The 27,805-nt window shown below is 33.9% G+C and overlaps 3 protein-coding genes across 5 annotated transcripts in view; 2 read left to right on the top strand and 1 right to left on the bottom strand.

Annotated features, from left to right (window-relative positions):
- LOC125671499 (zinc finger ZZ-type and EF-hand domain-containing protein 1-like) overlaps positions 1-15,408 on the top strand; it is an 81,905-nt gene extending 66,497 nt beyond the window's left edge. For all 3 annotated transcript variants that reach the window (XM_056163993.1, XM_056163992.1, XM_056163994.1), the window contains 11 exons: positions 1,236-1,336; positions 1,956-2,012; positions 4,621-4,731; positions 5,993-6,344; positions 8,473-8,669; positions 8,930-9,045; positions 12,234-12,381; positions 12,630-12,746; positions 13,462-13,624; positions 13,857-13,928; positions 14,214-15,408. In XM_056163993.1, coding sequence (XP_056019968.1) covers positions 1,236-1,336; positions 1,956-2,012; positions 4,621-4,731; positions 5,993-6,344; positions 8,473-8,669; positions 8,930-9,045; positions 12,234-12,381; positions 12,630-12,746; positions 13,462-13,624; positions 13,857-13,928; positions 14,214-14,315 — 1,536 coding nt within the window. In that variant the 3' untranslated portion in view covers positions 14,316-15,408. The remainder of the gene's footprint in view (positions 1-1,235; positions 1,337-1,955; positions 2,013-4,620; positions 4,732-5,992; positions 6,345-8,472; positions 8,670-8,929; positions 9,046-12,233; positions 12,382-12,629; positions 12,747-13,461; positions 13,625-13,856; positions 13,929-14,213) is intronic.
- Positions 15,409-18,536: 3,128 nt separating this feature from the next.
- Positions 18,537-19,468, bottom strand: LOC125671529 (peptidyl-prolyl cis-trans isomerase-like 3). Its single transcript, XM_048907303.2, has one exon. The coding sequence runs from the start codon at positions 19,309-19,311 to the stop codon at positions 18,826-18,828; it is 486 nt and encodes a 161-aa protein (XP_048763260.1). The 5' UTR covers positions 19,312-19,468; the 3' UTR covers positions 18,537-18,825.
- LOC125671502 (glycogen debranching enzyme-like) overlaps positions 19,370-27,805 on the top strand; it is a 30,009-nt gene continuing 21,573 nt past the window's right edge. The window contains exons 1-4 of the mRNA XM_056163991.1: positions 19,370-19,674; positions 23,112-23,205; positions 23,746-23,968; positions 26,741-27,320. Of these exons, the coding sequence (XP_056019966.1) occupies positions 23,127-23,205; positions 23,746-23,968; positions 26,741-27,320 (882 nt within the window). The 5' untranslated portion in view covers positions 19,370-19,674; positions 23,112-23,126. The remainder of the gene's footprint in view (positions 19,675-23,111; positions 23,206-23,745; positions 23,969-26,740; positions 27,321-27,805) is intronic.

Here is a 27,805-nt window from a genome sequence, read left to right as displayed (position 1 = left end):
GAATACCTATTGGTTTCAAAATATTCCCAAAATCGATGCACTGTAAACTGTAATAATCTACAGAACAGAGTTCGCCGCCATCACGTCCAAAGGGACTCTACTAAACGCGCCTCTAATTTGAAGAGTGCCGTAATGGAAAGTTATGCACTGCAAAGAGCGACAACTCGAATAGTTCTATGTTACTTCCGATTTCCGATTTCGAAAGCATTTTCAATTTTCCCTCCGACGTTTTGTAACCAACACGACAAGAGCGACAATAAAATTATTCTGAAAACTCAACACCCACGTGGCACAAAATAAAACAATAGAAACTACCCACTACCCATAATAAATATTTTTTTAACAGTCCAACCACGGACCAAATAAAATATGAAAAAATACGACCACCCACACAAAAAAATATCATTTGCCGCCCGACTCCCCCCATTTGATCATTTCTGGAACAGCCCTAAGATTTTAGTTTAATGAGCCACGTTAAGTAAGATTTTAGTATAATGAGCCAAGTTAAGTAAGATTTTAGTATAATGAGCCACGTTAAGTAAGATTTTAGTATAATGAGCCACGTTAAGTAAGATTTTAGTTTAATGAGCCACGTTAAGTAAGATTTTAGTTTAACGAGCCACGTTAAGTAAGATTTTAGTATAATGAGCCACGTTAAGTAAGATTTTTTTCTAATGAGCCACATTAAGCTAGACAAACATGCAACTCAACACCACAGGGTTATTAATGTCTGCATTTTTACAACAACAAGAACGGTGTTCATTGGTTCCGTCAGGTCAGCATCATTTACATATACATATCTGAGTGTGACGTTTATACTGCCAAAAGCTTCCTGTTTATTGTAGTTAGTCTTTTTATTGTAACACACAGATTAAGTACACTGTAAAAGTTTCCTGTTTATTGTAGTTAGTCTTTTTATTGTAACACACAGATTAAGTACACTGTAAGTCAGGATATCTACAGTTTATGAAATTGCAGTTTGAGTCTCCAAACTTTATTTTGACATGTTTGTTTACTCATTGTGCACATAATATTAGAACCAAATCTGGATCAACTTGCGATAGATTTCCTTCTTCAATGAAACATTGATACTCGGTAAATTGTATGCTAAATTCTCCTTATTTAAGAAACATTTTCTCTACCAACAAATTATTACCTTTGTGATAGTACTACCGAAGTGTGCAATTATTGAAATGATGTTAAAACTGTTTTTGGCATTACTTCATTTAATGCAGACCCTCCACACCGATCTGAAGCTGCCTTTGGATGTCCTGAAGGCCATTTATGAGATGAACGACAAGAGTCCAGATGATGTTGTTAAAGCCATTGTAGAAAAGTAAGCTGTTTTTGTATTTGGGAATTAGTTTTCACAAGCATTTTAAATTTCTATGATTGATTCGTGGATGTTGACGGTCGATTATTTTGATCTCTATGTGATATATTGTATGTGAATTAATTTCTATGTGATATTGTACATGTACTTTATTATGCCCATGAGATCGAAGATCGGGGGGCTTATTGTTTTTGTCCTGTCTGTCATTCTGTAATTCTGTCATTCTGTAATTCTGTCTGAAACTTTAACCTTGCTAATAACTTTTGAACAGTAAGTGATAGAGCTTTGATATTTCACATGAGTATTCCTTGTGACAAGACCTTTGGGTTGGTACAAAACCTTTTGACTTTCACATTTGACCTACTTTTTAAAAAATTGACATTGGTCATAACTTCTAAATGGTAAATATTAGAGCTTTCATATTGTACATGAGCATTTCTTGTGACAAGATCTTTCTACTGGTACCAAGATATTTGTCCTTGTGACCTTGGCCATCTTTGGAATTGGCCATTATCCGGGGCATTTGTGTCTTGTTTTCAGTTTGATTTCTATGTGATATTGTACATGTACTTTATTTTCAGTTTGATTTCTATGTGATATTGTACATGTACTTTATTTTCAGTTTGGAGACATCTCCAGCGACAGCTAAAGATGATCTAAAACGACTTAGTGAAAAATGGCAAGTATCAGGAATGACACACTTAAAGAGGAATGCTACATCATCACAAAAGTTTTAAACAGAAGGACAGCATAGATCCAAAATTAGAATCAGAAATATATTTTTTATCCTTTCTTAATCTGTAGGCTGTTAATCTATCCTTTCTTAATCCATAGCCTGTCAAACTATCCTTTCTTAATCCATAGGCTGTCAAGCTATCCTTTCTCGATCCATAGGCTGTTAATCTATCCTTTCTTAATCCATAGGCTGTTAATCTATCCTTTCTTAATCCATAGGCTGTTAATCCATCCTTTCTTGATCTGTAGGCTGTTAATCCATCCTTTTTTAATCCATAGGCTGTTAATCTATCCTTTCATAATCTGTAGGCTATTAATCCATCCTGTCTTAATCCATAGACTGTTAATCCTTTCTTAATCCATAGGCTGTCAATCTATCCTTTCGTAATCTGTAGGCTGTCAATCTATCCTTTCATAATCTGTAGGCTGTCAATCTATCCTTTCGTAATCTGTAGGCTGTTAATCTATCCTTTCGTAATCTGTAGGCTATTAATCCATCCTTTCTTAATCCGTAGACTGTTAATCCTTTCTTAATCCATAGGCTGTCAATCTATCCTTTCGTAATCTGTAGGCTGTTAATCTATCCTTTCTTAAGGTGGCTCATTACACCTTGAAAGAGTTTTTCAAATCAGCACAAAATGATTTAATTATGAAAGATATGATGATATGTAATAATTACATTTGTAAAAAGGCAAAAAATATGCAATATTGAATAAAAAGAACATGATTTTTAAAAATTTATTTCAGTCCATATTAACAAAAGATTCTGGCAGATTTGAACTCTGGGTCTGCAATTCACCAATCTGATGCTTTAACCACTTAACTACGATGATAGACAAACAAATCAATCGATACAAATAATTTCACAAAACATTTAAATCGCCATCTTGTGACGTAGTGTCATGAAGAGTATAAGCTTGGTGTGGTGAGCTACCTTAATCCATAAGCTGGCAATCTATCCTAAATCTTACCATAAGCTGGCAATCTGTATATCATCAGTTTAAGTCCAGAAGGATGATTTCACTTTCTCCTTCATGTTTTTGTTTTGCTACATGCATCTTGATTTTAGAGTTCCAATACCATAACATTATTACATATTCATTCAATCGCCTGTATCATGATCACAAATAGGGGCTGGAGGTCCAAACTTGTAAACATTAGTTTTAGATTTTCATTCATAAGAATTTTGATAAGTGTATTACACCTCCATGTTATACATCTATAGGTCAAAAACTCTTTCATGATCTACATTCAGTGTGGTAACATGTGAGAAAACATTGGAGTCACAAGATCAGAAGCATATCATAGTGTAATGTATCCATGTTATTGTTGATTCACATAACATATCCATGTAATTGTGGATTCACATGTTTCCATGTTATTGCTGATTCACATAATGTATCTATGTTATTGGGGATTCACATGTTATTGGGGATTCACATGTTATTGGGGATTCACATAATTTACCCATGTAATTGTTGATTCACATGTTATTGTTGATTCACATGTTATTGTTGATTCACATAATTTACCCATGTTATTTTTTATTCACACAATGTATCCATGTTATTGTGGATTCACACAATGTATCCATGTTATTGTGGATTCACATAATGTATCCGTGTTATTGTGGATTCACATAATGTATCCATGTTTTTATGGATTCACATAATGTATCCATGTTTTTGTGGATTCACATGTTATTGTGGATTCACACAATGTATCCTTGTTATTGTGGATTCATGTATCCATGTTATTGTGGATTCACACAATGTATCCATGTTATTGTGGATTCACATAATGTATCCATGTTATTGTGGATTCACACAATGTATCCATGTTAATGTGGATTCACATAATGTATCCATGTTATTGTGGATTTTCATGTTGTGGATTCACACAATGAATTTATGTTATTGTGGATTCACATAATGTATCCATGTTATTGTGGATTTGCATGATGTATCCATGTTATTGTGGATTCGCATGATGTGTCCATGTTATTGTGGATTCACATAATGTATCCATGTTATTGTGGATTCACATAATGTATCCATGTTATTGTGGATTCACATAATGTATCCATGTTATTGTGGATTCGCATGATGTGTCCATGTTATTGTGGATTCACATAATGTATCCATGTTATTGTGGATTCACATAATGTATCCGTGTTATTGTGGATTCACATAATGTATCCATGTTATTGTGGATTCACATAATGTATCCATGTTATTGTGGATTCATGTATCCATGTTATTGTGGATTCACATAATCTATCCATGTTATTGTGGAATCACATAATGTATCCGTGTTATTGTGGATTCACATAATGTATCCGTGTTATTGTGGATTCACATAATGTATCCGTGTTATTGTGGATTCACAATGTATCCGTGTTATTGTGGATTAGCGTAATGTATCCGTGTTATTGTGGATTCACATAATGTATCCATGTTGTGGATTTTCATGTTATTGTTGATTCGCATGATGTGTCCATGTTATTGTGGATTCACGTAACGTATCCATGTTATTGTTGATTCACATTTCAGGGAATCCATTGCTCATGCCAAGAGTCCAGAGGCTGCCATAGAAACTGCTGCTTCTGATAAAGTGATCGACACGGGTATACATTATCACCCTGCACTCAATCAAATAAACAGGTAAATCTCACACAGACAATACAGTCATCACCCACACTCAATCAAATCAACAGGTAAATCTCACACAGACAACACAGTTATCACCCACACTCAATCAAATCAACGGGTAAATCTCACACAGACAATACAGTTATCACCCACTCTCAATCAAATCAACAGGTAAATCTCACACAGACAACACAGTTATCACCCACACTCAATCAAATCCACAGGTAAATCTCGCACAAACAACACAGTTATCACCCGCACTCAATCAAATCAACAGGTAAATCTCACAGAGAGTAGAAGTTCTGTAACACTGCAGCTCTGTAAATTTTGATACTCACCAAAGTATGCATGTGAATTAAGGTAAGTTATAGGGATTCGATGAAAATAAGATTATTGAAATGCATAATATCCATTAGAACTTCCGTTGTACATATTCTGAGCCTGTTCGTGTAAGTATATGATATGTGTGACATGCACTGGGTAGGTTAGACTATGACATTAAGTATTGCTTACTACAGGACAAAAAAATGTCAGCGAATCAACTTTAGTGGAGGGAATATACTAGATAAATTGAGATAGTATTAGTATGAGAATAAAGAGAATTGTCTACACAATATTGTTATTGCTGTACAAATGTTTATATTATAAATAATGATTCAAATATTTCAAATGAAACAATCAAGTGCACGGACCGGAATAATTTTCTTTTTTTTAAAAACGATTGAACGGGATAAGGACAGCAAGACCATTAATGCATATTTAATTCCACAATACCTTATAAAAGAATCACTGACAAAGTCCCAGGGCATATCTTACGCTAGATCGATTCAGTGTAAATTGGATATTTGCAGTCCGTATGACGTCATTGTATGACATGATGTTGTGCACTTAAGTCATTCGGTATTTTTTAACCCCATTTTGCATAAGAGTTGAGTATGAATGTATTGATTTTAAAATTAAAAAATATTGGTCCTGAGTTTCTTAGATTCTCATTTAACTTATGTGTGTATTTTCAGGAGTCAATACCACATTAATATTAAAATCATTTGAGTTATCGAGATGATCTGTCATGATCATTAGATGATTGGTCATGATCTAGTAATGCAACTTCAAATATGTAATACAAAGTATTTACAGATTTCCACTGGATGACCTGGGGTTTATTTTAGGGGGTTGTTGTTGTTAAGATAAAGTGATAAATTCAAACATTGAAAAGGGTATGAATGTTCCAAAGAGTGTCTTTAGTAAACATCTGGATTCTTGGTTTCAACAGAGTGTTGGAGAAGGCAACAGCAGAAGACCACATGGAATCCCAAAAACTGATCCCCACGCCCGACAACGACTCCGAAAGTGACATGCAGAAAAAGGAACGCAGCAAGAGCAGTGAGCTCCTGAAACAGGAACTGGAGAAGCACGGGCGGACATGTTGCCGTGACTACATCCTGAAGGTCAACCTAGCCATGTCTGTACTGTACGCTCGTCAGGTATTGGCCAGTCTGCTGGCTCAGTGGCCGAACCAGGGACCAGTCATTACAGCCGAGTTACTAGGATGTAAGGACCCCCAGCAGATCCCATGTATTTTAGATCTACTGAACAAGACGGAATGTAAAAGCAGATTTCAGAATGTGAGTAATTCTATTTAACATTTATACTGCTGATATCTTAACAGATGTAACATTTATACTGCTGATATCTGCACTGATGTAACATTTATACTGCTGATATCTTAACAGATGTAACATTTATACTGCTGATATCTTAACAGATGTAACATTTATACTGCTGATATCTTAACAGATGTAACATTTATACTGCTGATATCTGCACAGATGTAACATTTATACTGCTGATATCTGCACAGATGTAACATTTATACTGCTGATATCTTAACAGATGTAACATTTATACTGCTGATATCTTAACAGATGTAACATTTATACTGCTGATATCTGCACAGATGTAACATTTATACTGCTGATATCTTCACAGATGTAACATTTATATTGCTGATATCTGCACAGATGTAACATTTATACTGCTGATATCTTAACAGATGTAACATTTATACTGCTGATATCTGCACAGATATAACATTTATACTGCTGATATCTTAACAGATGTAACATTTATACTGCTGATATCTGCACTGATGTAACATTTATACTGCTGATATCTTAACAGATGTAACATTTATACTGCTGATATCTTAACAGATGTAACATTTATACTGCTGATATCTGCACAGATGTAACATTTATACTGCTGATATCTGCACAGATGTAACATTTATACTGCTGATATCTTCACAGATGTAACATTTATACTGCTGATATCTTCACATATGTAACATTTATACTGCTGATATCTTCACAGATGTAACATGTATACTGCTGATATCTGCACAGATGTAACATTTATACTGCTGATATCTGCACAGATGTAACATTTATACTGCTGATATCTGCACAGATGTAACATTTATACTACTGATATCTTCACAGATGTAACATTTATACTGCTTGATATCTTCACAGATGTAACATTTATATTGCTGATATCTGCACAGATGTAACATTTATATTGCTGATATCTGCACAGATGTAACATTTATATTGCTGATATCTTCACAGATGTAACATTTATACTGCTGATATCTTCACAGATGTAACATTTATACTGCTGATATCTGCACAGATGTAACATTTATACTGCTGATATCTGCACAGATGTAACATTTATACTGCTGATATCTGCACAGATGTAACATTGTTGACTTCTAATGTTAGAAAAATTCATGGAAAAAACATGCATACTTTCATAATAGTTGTTGCAGTTTATCATTTCTCTGCATCAGTCGCTGGAGGGGACTCTAGGTTTGCATTCTGTCCTTCCATCCATCTGTCAGTCCAACAAATCAGTTTTCCACATTTTTTTCGTCATGCTTGCAGATATTCATATATGATATTTGATACATTGCTTTACCATGACAAGTTATAGTTCAGATTCGAATTTGTTCTGGTTCATTGATTTTTTGCTGAGTTATGGCCCATGGACTTAGAAAATTAACTCAAATACTCAATTTTCTGCACTTTTATTCACCAGGCTTGCAGATATTCATTTGATATTTCATACATTGCTTTATCATGACAATTTGCTGATAAAGTTTGAAGTTTGTTCCAGTCCATTGATTTTTTTTTTTGCTGAGGTGTGGCCCTTAGACATAAAAAATACAGAATTTAAATCTGTCCTATGTGGCATTTTTGTTATGGGGCCTTTTTATTCTTGTGCATAAATTTTTTATGTACTATGATTATTCACGCTGCCACATATATATACAGATGGCCTGACTTGGGGCTGGTAGGGGACATTTATTGCTAATCAATACTTAAAGAATACTTGTTCAAATATCACTTGCATTCAAGAGAGTTTAGCTCGCCGTAGTAAAAGAGGCTGAAATATGATGCATATGTATTAGTAAGGTCAAAGTTATTTAAGGGTCTGACGGTGTGCACTCATGGAACTCTTGTTGAGGAATTTTATCTTAAATATCATAATGGTACATGTGCATGAATAGTCATCAAGTGGCAGTCATTCAGATTTAAATATCGGCCATGTTCAGTTAATTTAACTGCTACAGACATTTTCATTTTGAATATTTAATTTACTCCTCGAAAATTTAAATTTTCTGTTAAAAGGAACTTTTAGTTGGTATAGGAAGATTGGTTAAAACTTATTTCAAGATGCCTTTTACAGGTTGTTGAGAAAGTAATGCTATACTGTGAGCCAAACAGTTTAGTGCCTATCGCCAAGACCGCTGGTCAGTTTATGGAGGAAGTTACTTTATCGTCCATTCTGAAGGAGAGTGACCACCACTACAAGGAATCGTCAGCCTGCAAAGACTCGGTCCAACTCCCAGGGGCCTCCTGTCTCCGAATATCATTTGACGGACGGTAAAAGACAACTCTTTATATAAATACATATTTACATGCCACTTGCTTCGCTGGTGAAAATATTGTATCAATGGAGTTTATTCAAAGATATCACGGTCAGACTCAAATATCAGTGCAATTTGTCAGTTTTAACAATCATTCCTTGTTATACTTTACACTGCATATTTTTTATGTGATAGTTGTAAAATTTTGATTCTTAGATAGAAATATATTGTTTACGTATATAGAAAGCATTTTCTGTAGTGAAATGTATATTTCAGTTGTTCATTGAAAGAGGGAGATACATTGGTCTATTCCACATCTTCAAATATGCAGCAAAATGTCCACGAATTTACGGGTTCTGCTGGTGCCAACTGGACCAGTTTCCAAATACCAGGTCAGTTACACAGCAGGTCGCTAAGCAACTGGTGACGAAATAGACATTTACTCTAAACACTGCAGGTCGCTAAGCAACTGGTGATAAATTAGACATTTACTCTAAACACTGCAGGTCGCTAAGCAACTGGTGATAAATTAGACATTTACTTTAAACACTGCAGGGCTTTAAGCAAAGGGTGACAAAATAGGCCTTTTCTATAAAAAGGCCATATATTAAACTTAAAAGACTGAAAACTAACGTTGAAGTGACACATGTACTTGTATCATCTGATGTAGTCTTATTGTGTGCTTTATATTTGTATCATCTGATGTAGTCTTATCGTGTGCTTTATATTTGTATCATCTGATGTAGTCTTATCGTGTGCTTTATACTTGTATCATCTGATGTAGTCTTATCATGTGCTTTATATTTGTATCATCTGATGTAGTCTTATCATGTGCTTTATACTTGTATCATGTGCTTTATATTTGTATCATCTAATGTAGTCTTATCGTGTGCTTTATATTTGTATCATGTGCTTTATATTTGTATCATCTAATGTAGTCTTATCATGTGCTTTATACTTGTATTATCTGATGTAGTCTTATCGTGTGCTTTATACTGTATCATCTGATGTAGTCTTATCATGTGCTTTATATTTGTATCATCTGATGTAGTCTTATCGTGTGCTTTATATTTGTATCATCTGATGTAGTCTTATCGTGTGCTTTATATTTGTATCATCTGACGTAGTCTTATCGTGTGCTTTATACTTGTATCATCTGATGTAGTCTTATCATGTGCTTTATATTTGTATCATCTGATGTAGTCTTATCGTGTGCTTTATATTTGTATCATCTGACGTAGTCTTATCGTGTGCTTTATACTTGTATCATCTGATGTAGTCTTATCATGTGCTTTATATTTGTATCATCTGATGTAGTCTTATCATGTGCTTTATACTTGTATCGTGTGCTTTATACTTGTATCATCTGATGTAGTCTTATCGTGTGCTTTATATTTGTATTATCTGATGTAGTCTTATCATGTGCTTTATATTTGTATCATCTGATGTAGTCTTATCGTGTGCTTTATATTTGTATCATCTAATGTAGTCTTATCATGTGCTTTATATTTGTATCATCTGATGTAGTCTTATCATGTGCTTTATATTTGTATCATCTAATGTAGTCTTATCATGTGCTTTATATTTGTATCATCTGATGTAGTCTTATCATGTGCTTTATATTTGTATCATCTGATGTAGTCTTATCATGTGCTTTATATTTGTATCATCTAATGTAGTCTTATCATGTGCTTTATATTTGTATCGTGTGCTTTATATTTGTATTATCTGATGTAGTCTTATCGTGTGCTTTATACTTGTATCATCTGATGTAGTCTTATCATGTGCTTTATATTTGTATCATGTGCTTTATACTTGTATCATCTAATGTAGTCTTATCATGTGCTTTATACTTGTATCATCTGATGTAGTCTTATCATGTGCTTTATATTTGTATCATCTGATGTAGTCTTATCATGTGCTTTATACTTGTATCATCTGATGTAGTCTTATCATGTGCTTTATATTTATATTATCTGATGTAGTCTTATCATGTGCTTTATATTTGTATCATCTGATGTAGTCTTATCATGTGCTTTATACTTGTATCATCTGATGTAGTCTTATCATGTGCTTTATATTTATATTATCTGATGTAGTCTTATCATGTGCTTTATATTTATATTATCTGATGTAGTCTTATCATGTGCTTTATATTTGTATCATCTGATGTAGTCTTATCATGTGCTTTATACTTGTATCATCTGATGTAGTCTTATCATGTGCTTTATACTTGTATCATCTGATGTAGTCTTATCATGTGCTTTATACTTGTATCATCTAATGTAGTCTTATCGTGTGCTTTATATTTGTATCATCTGATGTAGTCTTATCGTGTGCTTTATACTTGTATCATCTGATGTAGTCTTATCATGTGCTTTATACTTGTATCATCTGATGTAGTCTTATCATGTGCTTTATACTTGTATCATCTAATGTAGTCTTATCATGTGCTTTATATTTGTATTATCTTATGTAGTCTTATCGTGTGCTTTATATTTGTATCATCTAATGTAGTCTTATCATGTGCTTTATATTTGTATCATGTGCTTTATATTTGTATCATCTGATGTAGTCTTATCATGTGCTTTATATTTGTATTATCTGATGTAGTCTTATCATGTGCTTTATACTGTATCATCTGATGTAGTCTTATCATGTGCTTTATACTTGTATCATCTAATGTAGTCTTATCATGTGCTTTATATTGTATCATCTGATGTAGTCTTATCATGTGCTTTATATTTATATCATCTAATGTAGTCTTATCATGTGCTTTATATTTGTATCATCTGATGTAGTCTTATCATGTGCTTTATATTTGTATCATCTAATGTAGTCTTATCATGTGCTTTATATTTGTGTATCATGTGCTTTATACTGTATCATCTGATGTAGTCTTATCATGTGCTTTATACTTGTATCATCTGATGTAGTCTTATCGTGTGCTTTATATTTGTATCATGTGCTTTATATTTGTATCATGTGCTTTATACTGTATCATCTGATGTAGTCTTATCATGTGCTTTATACTTGTATCATCTAATGTAGTCTTATCATGTGCTTTATATTTGTATCATCTGATGTAGTCTTATCATGTGCTTTATATTTGTATCATCTGATGTAGTCTTATCATGTGCTTTATATTTGTATCATCTGATGTAGTCTTATCGTGTGCTTTATATTTGTATCATGTGCTTTATATTTATATCATCTGATGTAGTCTTATCGTGTGCTTTATATTTATATCATCTAATGTAGTCTTATCGTGTGCTTTATATTTATATCATCTGATGTAGTCTTATCGTGTGCTTTATATTTATATCATCTGATGTAGTCTTATAATGTGCTTTATACTGTATCATCTGATGTAGTCTTATCATGTGCTTTATATTTGTATCATCTGATGTAGTCTTATCGTGTGCTTTATATTTATATCATCTGATGTAGTCTTATCATGTGCTTTATACTGTATCATCTGATGTAGTCTTATCATGTGCTTTATATTTATATCATCTGATGTAGTCTTATCATGTGCTTTAGTTGTGATACTACATGGATGTATGGTTTTATTACACAGGAGATGTAGTTTACTTTGAGTTCACAGTGAATTCTGGGGGAGGAAATACTTCATGGGGATACAAGTTTACCGTTACCGCGGGAACCAGGGACAGTTTCCAGACAGGATATGTAATACTCAGCAATGTTCTCTCCACAGACCTGGCTCTGTAAGTGTCTCAAGTTCAACGGAGCTCTGTAAGTGTCTCAAGTTCAACGGGGCTCTGTAAGTGTCTCAAGTTCAACAGAGCTCTGTAAGTGTCTCAAGTTCAACGGAGCTCTGTTAGTGTCTCAAGTTCAATGGAGTTCTGTCGTAACCATGAGAAAACATCTATTGAAAACGAAAATGAAATACAATATTCGTGTATTTCTAAAATTATGGATTTTCAGAATGGATGCTATTTTCTATTTTTTCCAGAAATCTGCACATTAGTGAGTTATGGTTGATACTTGTGTATGTGGTAACGAAACAAACGGGGGAGCAGAGGTTAAAAGGAATTCAACTCCTGCTGAAGATTCTAGAGACACAAAACAGGTGGGTACCGCGGAACACTATCTAAATCATCTTCTTTTCTGATATCAGTATAAACTTTATTTTCTTCTGGTATATTGTGCAGAAATATGGCATCAATTCTATTAATTGTACATAAATGTATATGAACTCAAGGTTTGTGTCAACACTGAGTGCATATTAAATTCTTGAATATACATGTACAGTTGTAATTATTTGAAAAAATGAAAAATTCGATAAAAAAATTTCATTATGATGATCTTAGATTATTGTTGATTAAATGTTAAGAAAGAATATTCAATTTCTGAAATAAAATAAGTATGTACATGTAGGAAGGGGACTCTTGTTATAGAATGTGATAGTGAGCTACCGTATTTGTGTTTTGTAATCATGATTTTGAAAAGTAAAGAAATCTTTGATCTTTTACTTACTCTCCAAAAAGTTGTACATGTACATTTCAATACCACTAGAGGTTTATACAGAATATAAGATTACATTTGATTGATAGCACAAGTATAGCTCAGACCCGACAGACATTAAAACTTCACTTCATGTAACTATAAAGTTTATAATCACTTAATTACAGTTTTCTCATTTACGTGAACATCAGATTTTCATGCTGAAGAATTGGTGTACTCAGTTGAAAAACTGTGTTAACATGAACCTTAATTGACAGGTGAAAAATCATATTAAAATTGAATGCTAATTGACAGTTGAAATGTTCGGTTATCATTGTCAGGTGCCCCTCAGGAGGGAAACTGAAGCTGGACCTGGGTTGTCTGAAGCCACTGTGGCAGCTCTACGATAGCTCCACCAAAGACCAGGTGGACAGTGGCTCCGTGGTGCCCCCTGTCATCCGCGCTCTCACAGAACTCTTTCTGCAGGTGGAAGCCACTGCAATGGTCAGTATTTTCAATAGAACTTTCGAGATACACCCCCCCCCCCTTGTGGGTATTTAAACTTTGCCACTGTGAAAGCAGTAGGTCTTTAGATTCTCTCTATTAATTATAACATTGATATTTTGTGATAGATCATTAAATGCAAAACTTGCCATTGTTTTAAAGCTTAATTAAGTAAGTGCTAATGATGTGTTATGTACATGTATTTATGCTGGTTCTGATTTGATAATTACAGAACTGGGGAATGACTCAGGAATACCTTTTGGCCATACAAGATGTTGATGAACTCAAACTGGCTGTACGTCAGGTAAGATAACTCTCCTTCACTGTGATCGATTGATAGGTTAAGTGATTAAAGTGATTATACATTGTTTTGGTGGAAATTTATCAGATATGTAAAATTGTTTCTATGTTGTGTAGAAATGCCATCACATTGATTTAGAGTGTACTAGTCTTGATAAAGTTCAATGAAAATGAATTCTCATTTAGTGATGATCCTGTTTAGTAGATGCCAGACTTGTGGTTCTCAAGCCAGAAGTTGTACTAAATATGTTCAAGAATAGTTGTATAAAACTCTACTCCACTGTTTCAGGGAATCATGAATGTGGCTGCTGTTAGTACCATGATTGGCTACAACAATGCTGCAACAGAACTTATAGCCCTAGTGAAAAAGAAGAAAATGACCGAAAAATAATACAGACAATTTACAGTCGTCCTTGTTATAATTTATTGTAGACTTTTTTTCCTGTTGACGTGTTTATTGTTTATCAGTTCTGTATTTGGTGCGTGTATCTTGTCTCCCATACAAACTTACATGTGTGGATTGATGTGCCGAGTGTGAAGTGGAAATGGAAAATGACAATGTGTGCTGCAAATAGATGGAGTTAAGTTACGGAATCCTGGACTTGTCTTTCATAGAGGCTCATTGACTAGCTGCAGAGGTCATATCACTAAGTATATAAACATGGACAATATATAGAGTGTTTACACTGTATGTCAGAGTATTTATTGTTTGTAGTAAAACAGACAGTGGAGATTTCTCTACTTACCAATTATTATTTTGATGTTTGGACTTGCATTTTTATAACCAAGTCTGTGAATAACAAGGGCATGTCAATAAGAATTTTCTTTTCTTTTAAGTACACTGTATTAAGAAAATGCTTTGAATTTTTATATCATATTGTATACAGTCTCAGTGAACAGAGACGACAGACAGTGAAGGACATTGTAACACTTTTGGGGGCTCAGTTTTGGATGTGGAATGCATCACTGAAGTTATTTGAATCATCGTGTGTCTACAGCTGGCTTTGGAGCAAGATCACACTAATGGTTCAGTTGAAATTGACGCGACAAGATGCGAGTAAAGATTACTTTGCATGCATGTCTTCTTCCACATGATTGGGAATGATGATGCAACATCTGTTATCAGTATTACCAGTTATTAACATGCAGAACCAACATACCTGGTACCTGTTGATGAAAATTTCAACAAGTTAGTATGTTACTTGCAATTTAGTCCGTGAGTCAGAATTAATTTTCAAGTTAGGTTAAGTTGTTTCTTTTTGTCTGAAAGTAATCCTGAGTTATATGTATGTTGTATATAAGTATTCTGATAATTATTTCGGATTTTTTTTCACTGCAGTATGTATCATGGTTCTTTCACTCATAGTTAAGTGTTTAAACTAACATATTTCAATGCGTTTCTCCGACTTGTATGGTTATTTGTTATTTATTATATTTGAATAATGTAATAATCAATTTTTCAGTAATAAATATATGTGATTGCACCTTCAGATTTAATTTTTTTTGGGGGAGGGGCTTAGTGTGTATTACTTCCCATATTCTAAAAGTAAACATTTTATTTTAGCAGAGTAATGTACTAAGGAGAGCAGTTCGGCAAGATTTAACTATAGGTTTAAGAATTCTTTTTATATTTGTCTGCATGATGAAAGTTCATGATGACCTTGACATAACATGATGCAGACAAGGTCAAGGTCCATTTTATTATTATCTAAAGTTTTGTGCATGAAAGAGTCCACTTGATTAAGGTAGTACTCTACATCGTCATAATGGCCGACTTCCTTTAAAAACATGGATGAAAAAATTGATATCAGCAATATTTGGCTTTTCCTTTTCGATTTAAATACCTACTCGAGTAGCTCAGTAGGTTAGAATACCGACTGTTGACCTGTAGGTTGGAGGTTCGAGTCCAGCAGGAGTTTTAATTTTTTTTTCAGATTACGTTCCACTAAAACTGTATTTTTTGACAAAATAAAGTAAATTTGAAAATTTTCAGCTTCAAAATATTATTGTACATACCCTCCACTTTTCATTTACGTCAAATTTCTCTGGTGTAGCACACCTCCTTAACCCATAAATTTGCAAATTGCAGTGATTACATTAAGATTTTAATATTCAAGGCATCTGATGAAGTGTACCATTATACAATGGTCATCATTCTTTTTAAAATGTTCACTCTTTCACGTTAGTGGCAGTGTTACACTCCAAATCGCTGGCGACAATTTGGGCATAACCTCACCCCCCCAAATAGTCGTCCCCCTTGCTGCAACTATTTGGAAACCTCATGTACATACAAACTGGCCCCGTTTGTTAAATCCTTCTCCTCTCCTCCTCTTTCTTTTTCTGTGGTCCACCTATGACCACAAAAGGTTCTCTGGACCCTATAAGCAAAACATTTTAATCTTCTACTTCGTCTTTTACTTGTTCTGTTGTATCATTTAAAAAAAAAAAAGATTTATTATGATCACAGTATTTGTTGTTTTGGTTGGTTGTGGTGTTGTTACTATTGAAAGAGTTATATTTGTTGTGGTGGTGGTGTCATTGTTTTCTATATGAAATTGTTTTTGTTGTCCAGACTTTACCTCCAAAGAGAGAAAGTGTCTGACAATAAATCATTTTGCCTTTTGTTGTAGGGTCATTCTGCTGATCATGGCGTTGTTAGGTCTTGTGCACCGCAGATTTGTTAGTGACCTCAGATTATATTAGATTACGCCTGTTAAACACCGTGTGAAAACCTCGAGAAACGCCTACCTTTCCTCTTTATTTTTCAATATTTTTTGGTCTGTTTAACTTGTGCTCTCTTTCTATGTCTTTCTTTAAATAAATAAATTAACAAACAAATAAATGAAACCTATGTGCTTAGTCCCAAATAACCTACATACAAAATTTCAGCTCAATCAGTTCACAAACACCAGAGTGACAGTCGAAAATAGTTTGCTATGATAACAGCTTGCGGTGCATTGAGCTCGTGATCAAGAGATTTCATGTTATGGGAAGCACATTTCGGTTCACAAACACCAGAAATATTGCAGAGTTGCTGAAAATCCAGAATTCTCATTGTTGGGGAGGCGTGTCAGAGGTTCACTTGTAATCTACATACAAAATTTCAGCCCAATTGACAAACAGCAGAGATATGATTGTGGACAGACAGACAAAGTGAAACCTATGTAACCCCCCCCCCCCCCCCCCCCGTAAGAAGGATTACAATGAAATAAATACTGTGTAATCTATCCTCAAAACATTAATAAAATATTGGCAGGCGACGATTTGGGGTGCACTATAGTGCATCCCAAATCATTGCCCCTATATAATAATAGTGCAATCTCGTCCCAAATTGTCGCCAGGGCGATGATGTGGGATGCCGGGCGACTATTTGGGGTGAAATGTCATCCCACATCGTCACCAATGACGATTAGGGATGGGGCGACAATTTGAGGTGCAACAGGCTTGCATTTTATGAGACAAATTTCATGCCATGATATTTGGTAAAGCACAGAATTAGTGAACGCCTTTACAATGAATTAACACTTAAAACAAACTGATTTTCATTACATATAGATTTATGTATGAAAACGTGTATCTCGGATACAATGGATTACTTTTATTACAAAGCACCATCACTGGCCATGTTTACCGAGTCGGGGAGTAACTGAACCGGGGTGATAGCACCATCACTAGCCATGCTTACCGAGTCAGGGGGTACCTGAACCAGGGTGATAGGTACATGCTTACCGAGTCTGGGGGTACCTGAACCGGGGTGTTAGCACCATCACTAGTCATGCTTACCGAGTCTGTGGGTATCTGAACCGGGGCGATAGCACCATCACTATCCATGCTCACCGAGTCTGGGGGTACCTGAACCGGGGTGTTAGTTACATGCTTACAGAGTCTGGGGGTACCTGAACCGGGGCATTTGTTATGGCTTGTGATGATGAGGAAGCTCCCATTGATATGCTTTTGTTTTGTTGCCTTAACCAAGTCCCAGTATGCTAGGTTATGCCAGGCATACTATTTAATATAGTGTCTCAAAGTTCTTATTATTGCACTAGTTCACTACTTTGACAAAGGGCCTCAGTTTAATATATGGTCTCCCCAGAGAGCCATAATTAACTTTTACTACCAACATGTTCAACTAAGCACTTAATTATTACCAGTCTGACCTGGCACAGTTAATTCAAACCAAGACCATTATTAACCATAGACTTAGTCTATGCCAAATGACACTGGTCTATGCCATATACATGTATTGAGATAGACCAAATAGTCTATGCCGATTTTCTAGATTTAAAGCAATATCTAATAAGTTATACCAAAGGACCCTACATGGTCAGTTGACGTCTGATAAATATTATGAGGAAAGGAAGATTTTGTTATGGAAAGAAAATATACTTTCCAAGTACATTAGAAGTAAATGGAAATGTTTTGACGTGATCGTTTTTTTCAATGTTGGGGTCTAAACCAATTCAATGAGGTCCATGTCATCTTGTTTTGGAATAGACCCATGGTCTATATCAAGTTTTCAACCAATTTCGAACACTGCAAGACCTGCTTGTGATGTGGAAAAATTCTACCAACTTCATTACCGACATGTCTACAGAAAAACAGCTCACGAAAATTCAAATAATTCACTTTATGATGATTATATGCAAAACAAACAAATCCATTCACATGCACAATGACCCCTCCCCCATGTAAATTTATAATCATATGTTAACATGTACATGCCCCCCGAGGGCCCTTGATTGGTGAATAAACTAATATATGTGAAAGCATCATACTGATATACATTGATTTTCAAAATGAGTCTGAATGTTAGATGCCACTTTTCTTAGTTTCTCCGTCATTACATGTACTTTGATATCACTAAGCTGCCATCCATCAAAGAAAGTCAAATTCCGAACTGATCAGCCTGCCAGTGGATTAACATGTATCGTCACATTCAGTAGATGTATATCATTCAAAGGACGGTAGTTCTTTTCGTTTACAGGTTGTTTTTCTATTTCATCAAGTGTATCAAATCCATCTATGACTTTACCAAAAATTGTATACTTCAAGTCAAGATGCGGCTGTTTGTCATAGGTTATGAAGAACTGAGAACCATTGGAGTCTGGTCCATTGTTTGCCATGGAAACCACGCCCCTTACGTTGTGCTTTAAGGTGTCGGAAAGTTCGTCCTCGAATTTATCTCCCCATATGCTTGTGCCACCTTTACCTGTGCCTTCGGGGTCACCCGTTTGAACCATGAAGCCTTTAATGTTTCTATGAAACACACAACCATTGTAGTAATCACTCGCACAAAGAGCAAGAAAATTCTCACAAGATTTCGGACATTGTTCACAAAACAACTCTATCTTGATGTCTCCATAATCAGTGTGTAATGTAACAGCCATTTTAAGTTTTTTCACTCGCAACTTTCAAAAACGTTTAGCTTAAAAACGTTTACCAACGTTTTACCCAACCCCTGTATTCGAAACTACGTTGTAGCTATACAAATATTTCTTATGTTGCGGCTTATTCATTCATTCTTTTATAATTAATCTGTAAAAAAAAAAATATAATAATTCAAATAACGATTATCAAATAAAAATTTTGTGTTTATTTTATCTTTTTATTTATTTATTTATTTTGGCGAATGACTGTTATTTTCGGATGATTGATGCAGTCCTTGAATGCGGTCACCCTGCATAATGAAGGCCGTTTAGTCGAGAAGCAGACGGCATTTTCCAATGCGATCATTGTCGATCACCCATCAGGTAGGAAAAAGAAATAATTTGTAAGGAGTAAAAATTTGAGTTTGTTTGTAAAGCTTTTCTGTAAGTAAGTCTCTTTGCATATCATGGTGGACTTGAAAACAGTTTGCAATGTAGAGTGGTGGATCTAAAAAAAAATATAAAATAAAAGTTTGCCTACTTAATGTTTTTACTGTAAATAATGATGATTAGGCCAACTACTTTAAGGAATATGGATTTTTTTTTTTTTAATTTACTGGGTATGTTCGAATTATGCAGTGCATTTGTAAATGCATGACATGCATTTTGATTGTCACTGTTCTGTCATATTGGCTCCACTCAATATACACGGCGACACACATGTACAGTACTGCAATGTAGGTCAAAGACTTTTAAAAGACCACACAAAACAAACGTGTCAGCATATTTCCTTCCATTTCACTGTCATATTAAAAATTAAGTATACAATTCTTCTGAAATACGTGAAATAAGATTTTTAAAATGTTTTACACCATAGATTTGCAGTTTTAGTCTGACATTCGTCTCTCCAAGTTAGTTGTGCTACAAGGAATAAATTACATCACAATTTTTCCATGATTATAGGCCTAATTAGAATTTAAAAACCATGATGCTGTTGATTATCAGCTTTTAAAAATATAATTTTGATTGTTACATATAATTTTGCTTGGGAACAAAAAGAATGAATTAGTTATTTTGGTTGTCAATCTTCACTCATCATTCTTCACAAGCCAAGTGTCCAATTCACTTACTCTCATCTAATGAGACACTTGGCTCACAAAGATGTCTTCACTCTAAACAGGGAATTACATGAATTTAAAAAGTCATTAGACCAGTGATAATTAATTCTCATGGGTATTAGACCCAGTGTGGTTTGGAGCTTTTAAAACTCGTGCACATTTCTCAATTCTTATAGAGCATAGAAAACTGATGTGTTCAAAAAAGTCCCTCCTATCACAATATACCTTCCTATGACTTTCGAATTCTTAATGATTAAAGTGCAGTGAATGATCTTAAAAGGGGGTCACTGAGGTTGTAACTGCAACATCCCCATCCATCCACATACATATACTTTTGGTTGGAAAAAAAAAAACTTGAACTGAATAAAAGTTACTTATGTCCTAATTGGGAATTCAATTTTAATTTCCATTTGGGTTGAAATAAGTTCCATATATTATATATATATATATATATATATATATATAATTCAAATCAAACCTTTTTTGCATACAAAACTCCATGAGTTGAATTGGAGAGGAGAGCAGGTCAGGAGCTGGACAATTACATAATTACAATAATCAACTGTATTTTATAGATCTGTAAAAGTATGCATCATTTAACTCGTTATGTTATAGACATGTATCCAGTTACGAATAGACACATTTTGAAATTCGAAATGAATTAATGAGAAATCCGATGAATGAATTACAAAGTTGGTATTCTTGCACAATGCCACATGACAGTTCTTGGAGTCAGTTTTTAAATCTATAATTCATGTTGTTGGTCCAGCTAGTTTTAAGTACAGTGTACTTTCAAATTTAAGATATTGAAGTAAGTTCAAGAGGACAGGACACAGCACCCACCCCCACCCCCAAGAATGTTGACCCCTGGGTCTCTTGTGACTCTTTTTTAGTCCATCATTTGTGTATGACATATTTTTGCTTCATCCTATGGTACAACTCTGAAAATAAACATAAACATTTCATCAAAAAATACCACATTGAACTATCTTACAGTGCTGTGTCCTGTCCTCAAGCACCTGTGGAAAGTACCGGTTGGTTGACATATTTTTAAGTGTAGATTCAAAGAGCTATATTTTAATCACTCAAATTTGAATTTTCTCCTGTTTATGCTCCTTGAATATATTAAATAAAAAATGAGCTCAAAGGAATTATATTGTAGCCTGTAACTTGTAATCAAGTGATAAATCTCTGTCACGATAATAGCAAACCTTTGAGGCTTTCAAATAGTACAAATATTGAATATTATAAAATGGAATTTCAGAAGGATGAGGACATTCTGACTCTGGATCTTATTTTGGCTTCTGGTTTTTTTCTGACCGTAAAATTTTGGATTTCTCACCACAACAAGTATATATATATATGATTTCAATGTAAAGTGATAAAAACAGAAAATAAAACAAGATCACCCATTTGAGACATTGTATAGCTTAAGTTAACTGATTCTCTGTACTGGGTGTGGTTTACATCATGTTATTTTGGTCTTGATACACTGAATAAAGGAATTTCTCCCTGTTCTGAATTTTGTCCAGACCAGAGCTATTTTGCTACCTTCGACTTGTACTGAAAATTCAGTAATACGGTCTATAACAGATTTTGTTGAATTAGCCCAGTTTTAATTTGCCCACAAAGGATTTCAGGCTAAATGGGCAGAAGTAAAATGAAGTGAAATTTTCCTGGTACAGTGTAATACAAAAATTATTAATTATGATCTTTCACAAATTCTGAAATCTCTATAATTTATAATCCAAAACTAATATTTCTGAATGTTCAATAAAGTAATTTATAGAGAAGGATGTACTAAGTTGTAATTATGCAAGTCTGAGTGTTTACATGTATATTTGACAGTGATAGCCTGCATAGGGTGTAAATTTCAATATTTAGTGGGCCAAAATGAGGTGAATACAAAATGAATACAATAGAAAAAGCAAGACATTTTTATTTCCAGTTTTTGAAATTCAAATTTACTTAGAACATACATATCCATATTTTTATTTTTTTTTATATATATATATATATATATATATATAATCTTATTTATGATGTATATTAAAACCTCTGTATTCACAATCTGATTAAAATCAAATCTGAGATCCGCTCCATTAATGTTATGTCGCTACACAAATTCTATTTTTGATTAAGAACTAAAGGAAATATTTGCACATAAAGTGTGTATAAAACTTTTATCGAACTCATACTCAAACTCAACCATGTTTGTTTTGATTACAACTCTGAGCAAGCTCCAAAGCAACTCGAAAAATCTTGAGCATGTACTCCATTTTAGTATGAAAAAGATTTTATAAAAGTTTTATAACCTTCACTTTTGAGTATGAGTACGATTTAGAGCACGGAGTTTTGAGTACGAAAGCGTGATAAAAAAAGTTTAATAACCTACAGGCCAGAATCCATCTATAAGGCATCAGACATGTTAGAATTAATTTTGATCTAGAATGACAATGTGTCAATATCAGATTATGCCAGATATGTTGTCTATGAAACAAAGAATAAACACCATATCTGGTGGAGAGAGAGAGAGAGGAAGAAATGAAGGGTCATAGAGTAAGTGAGAGATACCTAGAATTAATACCTATAGATATAAAATATTCATCAAATCAGAAGCTGAACAATGGGTATGATAAAATTTTACCTCACAGAAGAAGAATTCTTGTATAATATATACCCTGCTTTTATTTTCCATTTTAGGGTTGAGAAGAAACTATGCATACAAAGCAGATCAGAGTATTGACTCTCAATGGAGGAGAAAACAGGGAGACAACTCTGTACAGACTACAGAAAGGTAGGCAACCTAACTACATGTGTAATCTACCAGTCGTTAATTCAGCAAAATAATTTAACTAGCACATAGCCTTGTACTGTATACATTACATTCATATTTCACAGAAACAATGGGGGGGGGGGGGGGGGTAATTAAAATGTTTTGGTCATCAAATTAAAGTTCTGGAATTGCAATAGAAAAGGAATATAACTCTCTAATAAGTGACTTCATATATGTAATAACTTTGTAAATACAAATGCATGTCCATGTAAAATATAATTGTTATTTTCTCTTTACCATGTAGTAAAGATTATAATGTATTGCTTATAATCACACATATTTTGCACTTATGCATGTGTTAAATGCACTATCATTATAGAATATTATGATTGATTATTTGTTGCTATCAGAACAGTGAACTTGCTTCTGGATAAGAGGATCTTCAGTCTCATGTATGAGTGTATGCAGAAAATATGAGATCATTTTCAAGTAACAATTAAATGTGAAAATCGGTATTACCAAACTCTGCAAAACACTTGAGTCACAATTATTTTTTAACAGGATGGATCCTAAGATTTAACTTGGGACCTTCACTGTTTGTGAGTCCTGTCAGAATATTTTCCAATCACCCCACAAATAAAAGTGTACCGTTTGATCGGACCAAGTACACAGAGCTCGAGTGGAACAGCCCCAGTGGTTCTAAGATTGACCGACATGATGTGTATGCCGAGGCTCAGATCAACACTGCAGGGTCATTCAACTATTACTTCACAGCAGATGGAAGGTACCATATATATTTCATTACATGTAACGCAGATAAAAAGTTCAAGTGCAGTGTTTTGAGTAGAAAATTATTCCTAATACAACATATATTTTTGTAGATGGCACAAACTATTGTTAATTTAACACAGTATCAGTTTTATGTTGTATGTACATGTAACACAGTCAGATTTTGTTTATCATGAAGTGTTTCAATATCTTTTGTTTTTTTCCTCCAAAGAATTCTGGACCTTTTACTTGTCGTGACAAGGACAACTGCAAATGGTCTTATTATGCTTCTGTTAAATGTCACAGTAATTACTGAGTTATATAAACATTAGTATAGAGAAAAAATGGCTTGTCATTAACCAGTAGATGAAAAACATAAAGGGAATAGAGAATTGTGAAGTACACTGATTAACTTCCTGTGTTATCTAACTGATCTTGTTTGTCTCATTGAATCCGTCAAACTTCCTGTTCATTCTGTGTCATGAATTTTATGTGAATTAAAAACGTGTTTTGAAGTGGTTGTATTTGAGTCAGTGTGAAACATTGGAAATTTTATAGTTACTTCAATTTTTTGGAACATCATATATTATAAAATGATGTATTACAGCTTGTTATTGTCTCCCATGTCTACAGAAGTGAAGGAAATATTTAATTTGGTCTATCTGTCCATCTTTAATGTTTTAATTTTGTTATGTTTCAATTAATATTTGCTCTTTATGAAAGAAATTTTCACATTAATTCTTATGAAAAAAAACGATTTGTACCCCCCTGTCCCTCAACTACTTGAATTAAAATTTTTATCCCTCATTGATTTTTTTATCTTACCCCTGAAGTATAAACAGATATCTCTGATACATGTTGTAGTATGATTAAATTACAACCGAAACGTTTCCTTCAAATGCACAAATTGAATGAGTAGAATTTGAAGTGGGAGATGTAAATTCACTGACTCTGCTTATTTGTCATACCTGGGATTATTCATAACCTGCACCGAGTCATCAAATTATGCTGAACATTTCCTATTGCTTATTTTGTTACAGATATAAAGCTTTAAGGAAGTTATAAACAAGATATATTTTAACTAAATACATTCCTAACTAAAGGAATATATATAGGCCACTTTTTCATTCCAGGTATTTTCTAAGGAAGTGCTTGCTATTAATAAATGCACAAGAAAACGAAATAGTCATATTGCTCTGTTTTTTATAAATGTACAAGAAAACGAAATAGTCATATTGCTCTGTTTTTTGTATCTCGGATGAATAGGCACAAACAGAAGCATCGTAATGAGATACAATTTGTATGCATGGCTTTTCATACAGCAAGTCTTTAATGCCTAAGACATATTCCACCAAATTAGCATAAAATGTCCGTCAATTTTTTCCCCTCCGTATTTAAAAATAAATATGCTCAAAAAGTAAAGAATGTTTTTAATTACAAACTTGAATGGACTAGAGTTAATTATAAAATCAAAAATATTTTGCCACACATAAATTGTTAAAATTATTTTGGTGTGTGAATGTTCAAAATATGAGAAAAATTGACAGAATTAACTCCCGTGAGAAGTGGTACCCACCTTCTCAGGTACTTTATTTCAACTTAAATAAGAAAACAAGGGGCGAAAAAGATGTAAAAAAAATGTATGTACTTTTACTTAATTTTTATTAAAAAAATTGCAAACTATTTATGAAAACAAATTATACAAAAGTAAATTCAAAGTAAGCAGTTTTTGTAAATTTCGTTCTGTCAAACATATTGACGTTAGCACTAATGTACATATGTACATAGAGATGTACTGCAAAACAATTTGCTTTGATTATTTTTCTGGAATTAAGCATTAAAAGTCATAATGAAATTGTGGAACAGATTTTATTTTCTTTAAACAAAATATTTAACTTAAGAAATTACATTGATATTTGGTCTAACATCATTCTGTCAAACTCTACCCGACACAATGTGACATTAGCACACTTCTTTACCAAACCATTGTAAGAGTTGTGGTTCTTTATTATTATTACACCTCTCCCTGCAAGGGGCGTTGTAATGGGATTTTCCAATTGAATGGCAGGTTGAGTGAATGAGGTATCCAGATTTACGTAAAACTTCAAGCGATAGACTTTCTGTCAAAATTGCTGATGTTAGCAACATGTGACGTTAGCATAAGAAATCGTTCTATTTATACTAAATTGTACGTCAAACTACCGGTTTATGAATTCAAAGACTATTTTATTGCAATAAAAACTCATCATGGGAAACTACTTGTACTCTGTCATGATATACATCACTGCGAAAAAGTTCTGCAAGATTTTGTTCCGTCAAACAATAACATTAGCATAAAAAAAGTTCCGTCAAGAACCGACATTAGCATTGACAGAAAATAAAAGATTCGGAGTCATTATTAAAGCACAACAAACATTGGTCTCGATGTAATGTATATAGATTACATTTAAACCTTTCATTAAGAGAGCCATGTAGTTAAATAATTTCATAACTTATTTAGTAAACAGAAGATTTATTAATTGCTAATTCATTTTCCGTCAAGTGTTCCGTCATAAAAATGTGACGTTAGTAACCGTTTTTAAAAAAATGAAATTAAAAGTGAAAGAATACTTTTATAATTTTATTTTTTACATTTTCTTCATCCTGAGTATTAATATTTTTAGTTACCACAAAAAATTACCACAGTTTGGCACTTTGAAAAAACATTCCAAATGGGAGTCAATACAAGCCTTTTTCATGGAACATGTCCTAAGTGTATGGTAACTCTAACATCACTGTATTTTGACAGTAAAGACAAACAACATGCAGATGGGGAGGGCTACTTTCTGGTGGACCCAGTCCTGTCATTTTCTACCGATGACTGTGAAGATGAGGAAAACGAAGAACTGAGTTTGGACAGCATTCAGTGTCAGTCTGTCATCTCCAAACTTCTAGGTCCCTTCCCTGAATGGGAGGGGAGGCTCAAAGTGTCCTACGAGACCGGATATAATATGATCCATTTCACTCCTATCCAAGAATTAGGTCAATCCAACTCTGCTTACTCAATCCGAAATCAGTTATGTCTGAATCCAATATTTAACACAGAAAATAAGACTTATGGGTATGATGATGTAGAAACACTTGTGAATGAAATGGTGAGAAATTGGAAGATCTTGTCTATGACTGATCTGGTGTTAAATCACACTGCCAATGATTCTCCTTGGCTTAGAGAACACCCAGAGTGTGGATACAATCTTGTCAACTCCCCCCATCTCAGGCCAGCGTATCTAGTCGATCGAATTCTCCTTCACTTCAGCATAGATGTAGGGGATGGAAAATACGAATCCAGAGGCATTCCTGACATTGTGGACCGTATGGAACACTTAGAGGTAACTTCATCCAGGGAAGATACTTACACCTGTCTTCAAACATCTTCAATCTGCCTATAGCCCATTTCCAATGAATCTGTTAAAGAAGCCTTCATTAAACTTCATGTCTAATTACATCATAGTAAGAGCAATCATACCCCAATCTGATGACCTTGAGCAATCATACCCCAATCTGATGACCTTGAGATTCCTTGATCTCATTTCTCCATTTGTTTCTTGCCAATCATTTGGACATCATAATGTATGCCTTCTCATAATTTCATGCATAAATACAAGGTGTTGTGGACAGTTTAACCATTTCTGTAATGACAATAAGTTTTCATATAACTTGAAGAATTGGCCTTGACTTTGGTTTTGCTTCTAATGAAGTGTAATGAATGCCATTAAGAAGGTTTTCATCACATTACTTTTCACACAGCTTTACTTTAAAATGTGCCTAAATATTATCACATTGACTTGCCATTTTCCTGTCAGCTTATCTACCA

Source organism: Ostrea edulis, chromosome 4 (assembly GCF_947568905.1).
Source record: "Ostrea edulis chromosome 4, xbOstEdul1.1, whole genome shotgun sequence".
Classification (NCBI taxonomy): domain Eukaryota; kingdom Metazoa; phylum Mollusca; class Bivalvia; order Ostreida; family Ostreidae; genus Ostrea; species Ostrea edulis.
Note: the sequence above shows the minus strand (reverse complement) of the source record. Positions and strands in the feature narration are given on the sequence as shown.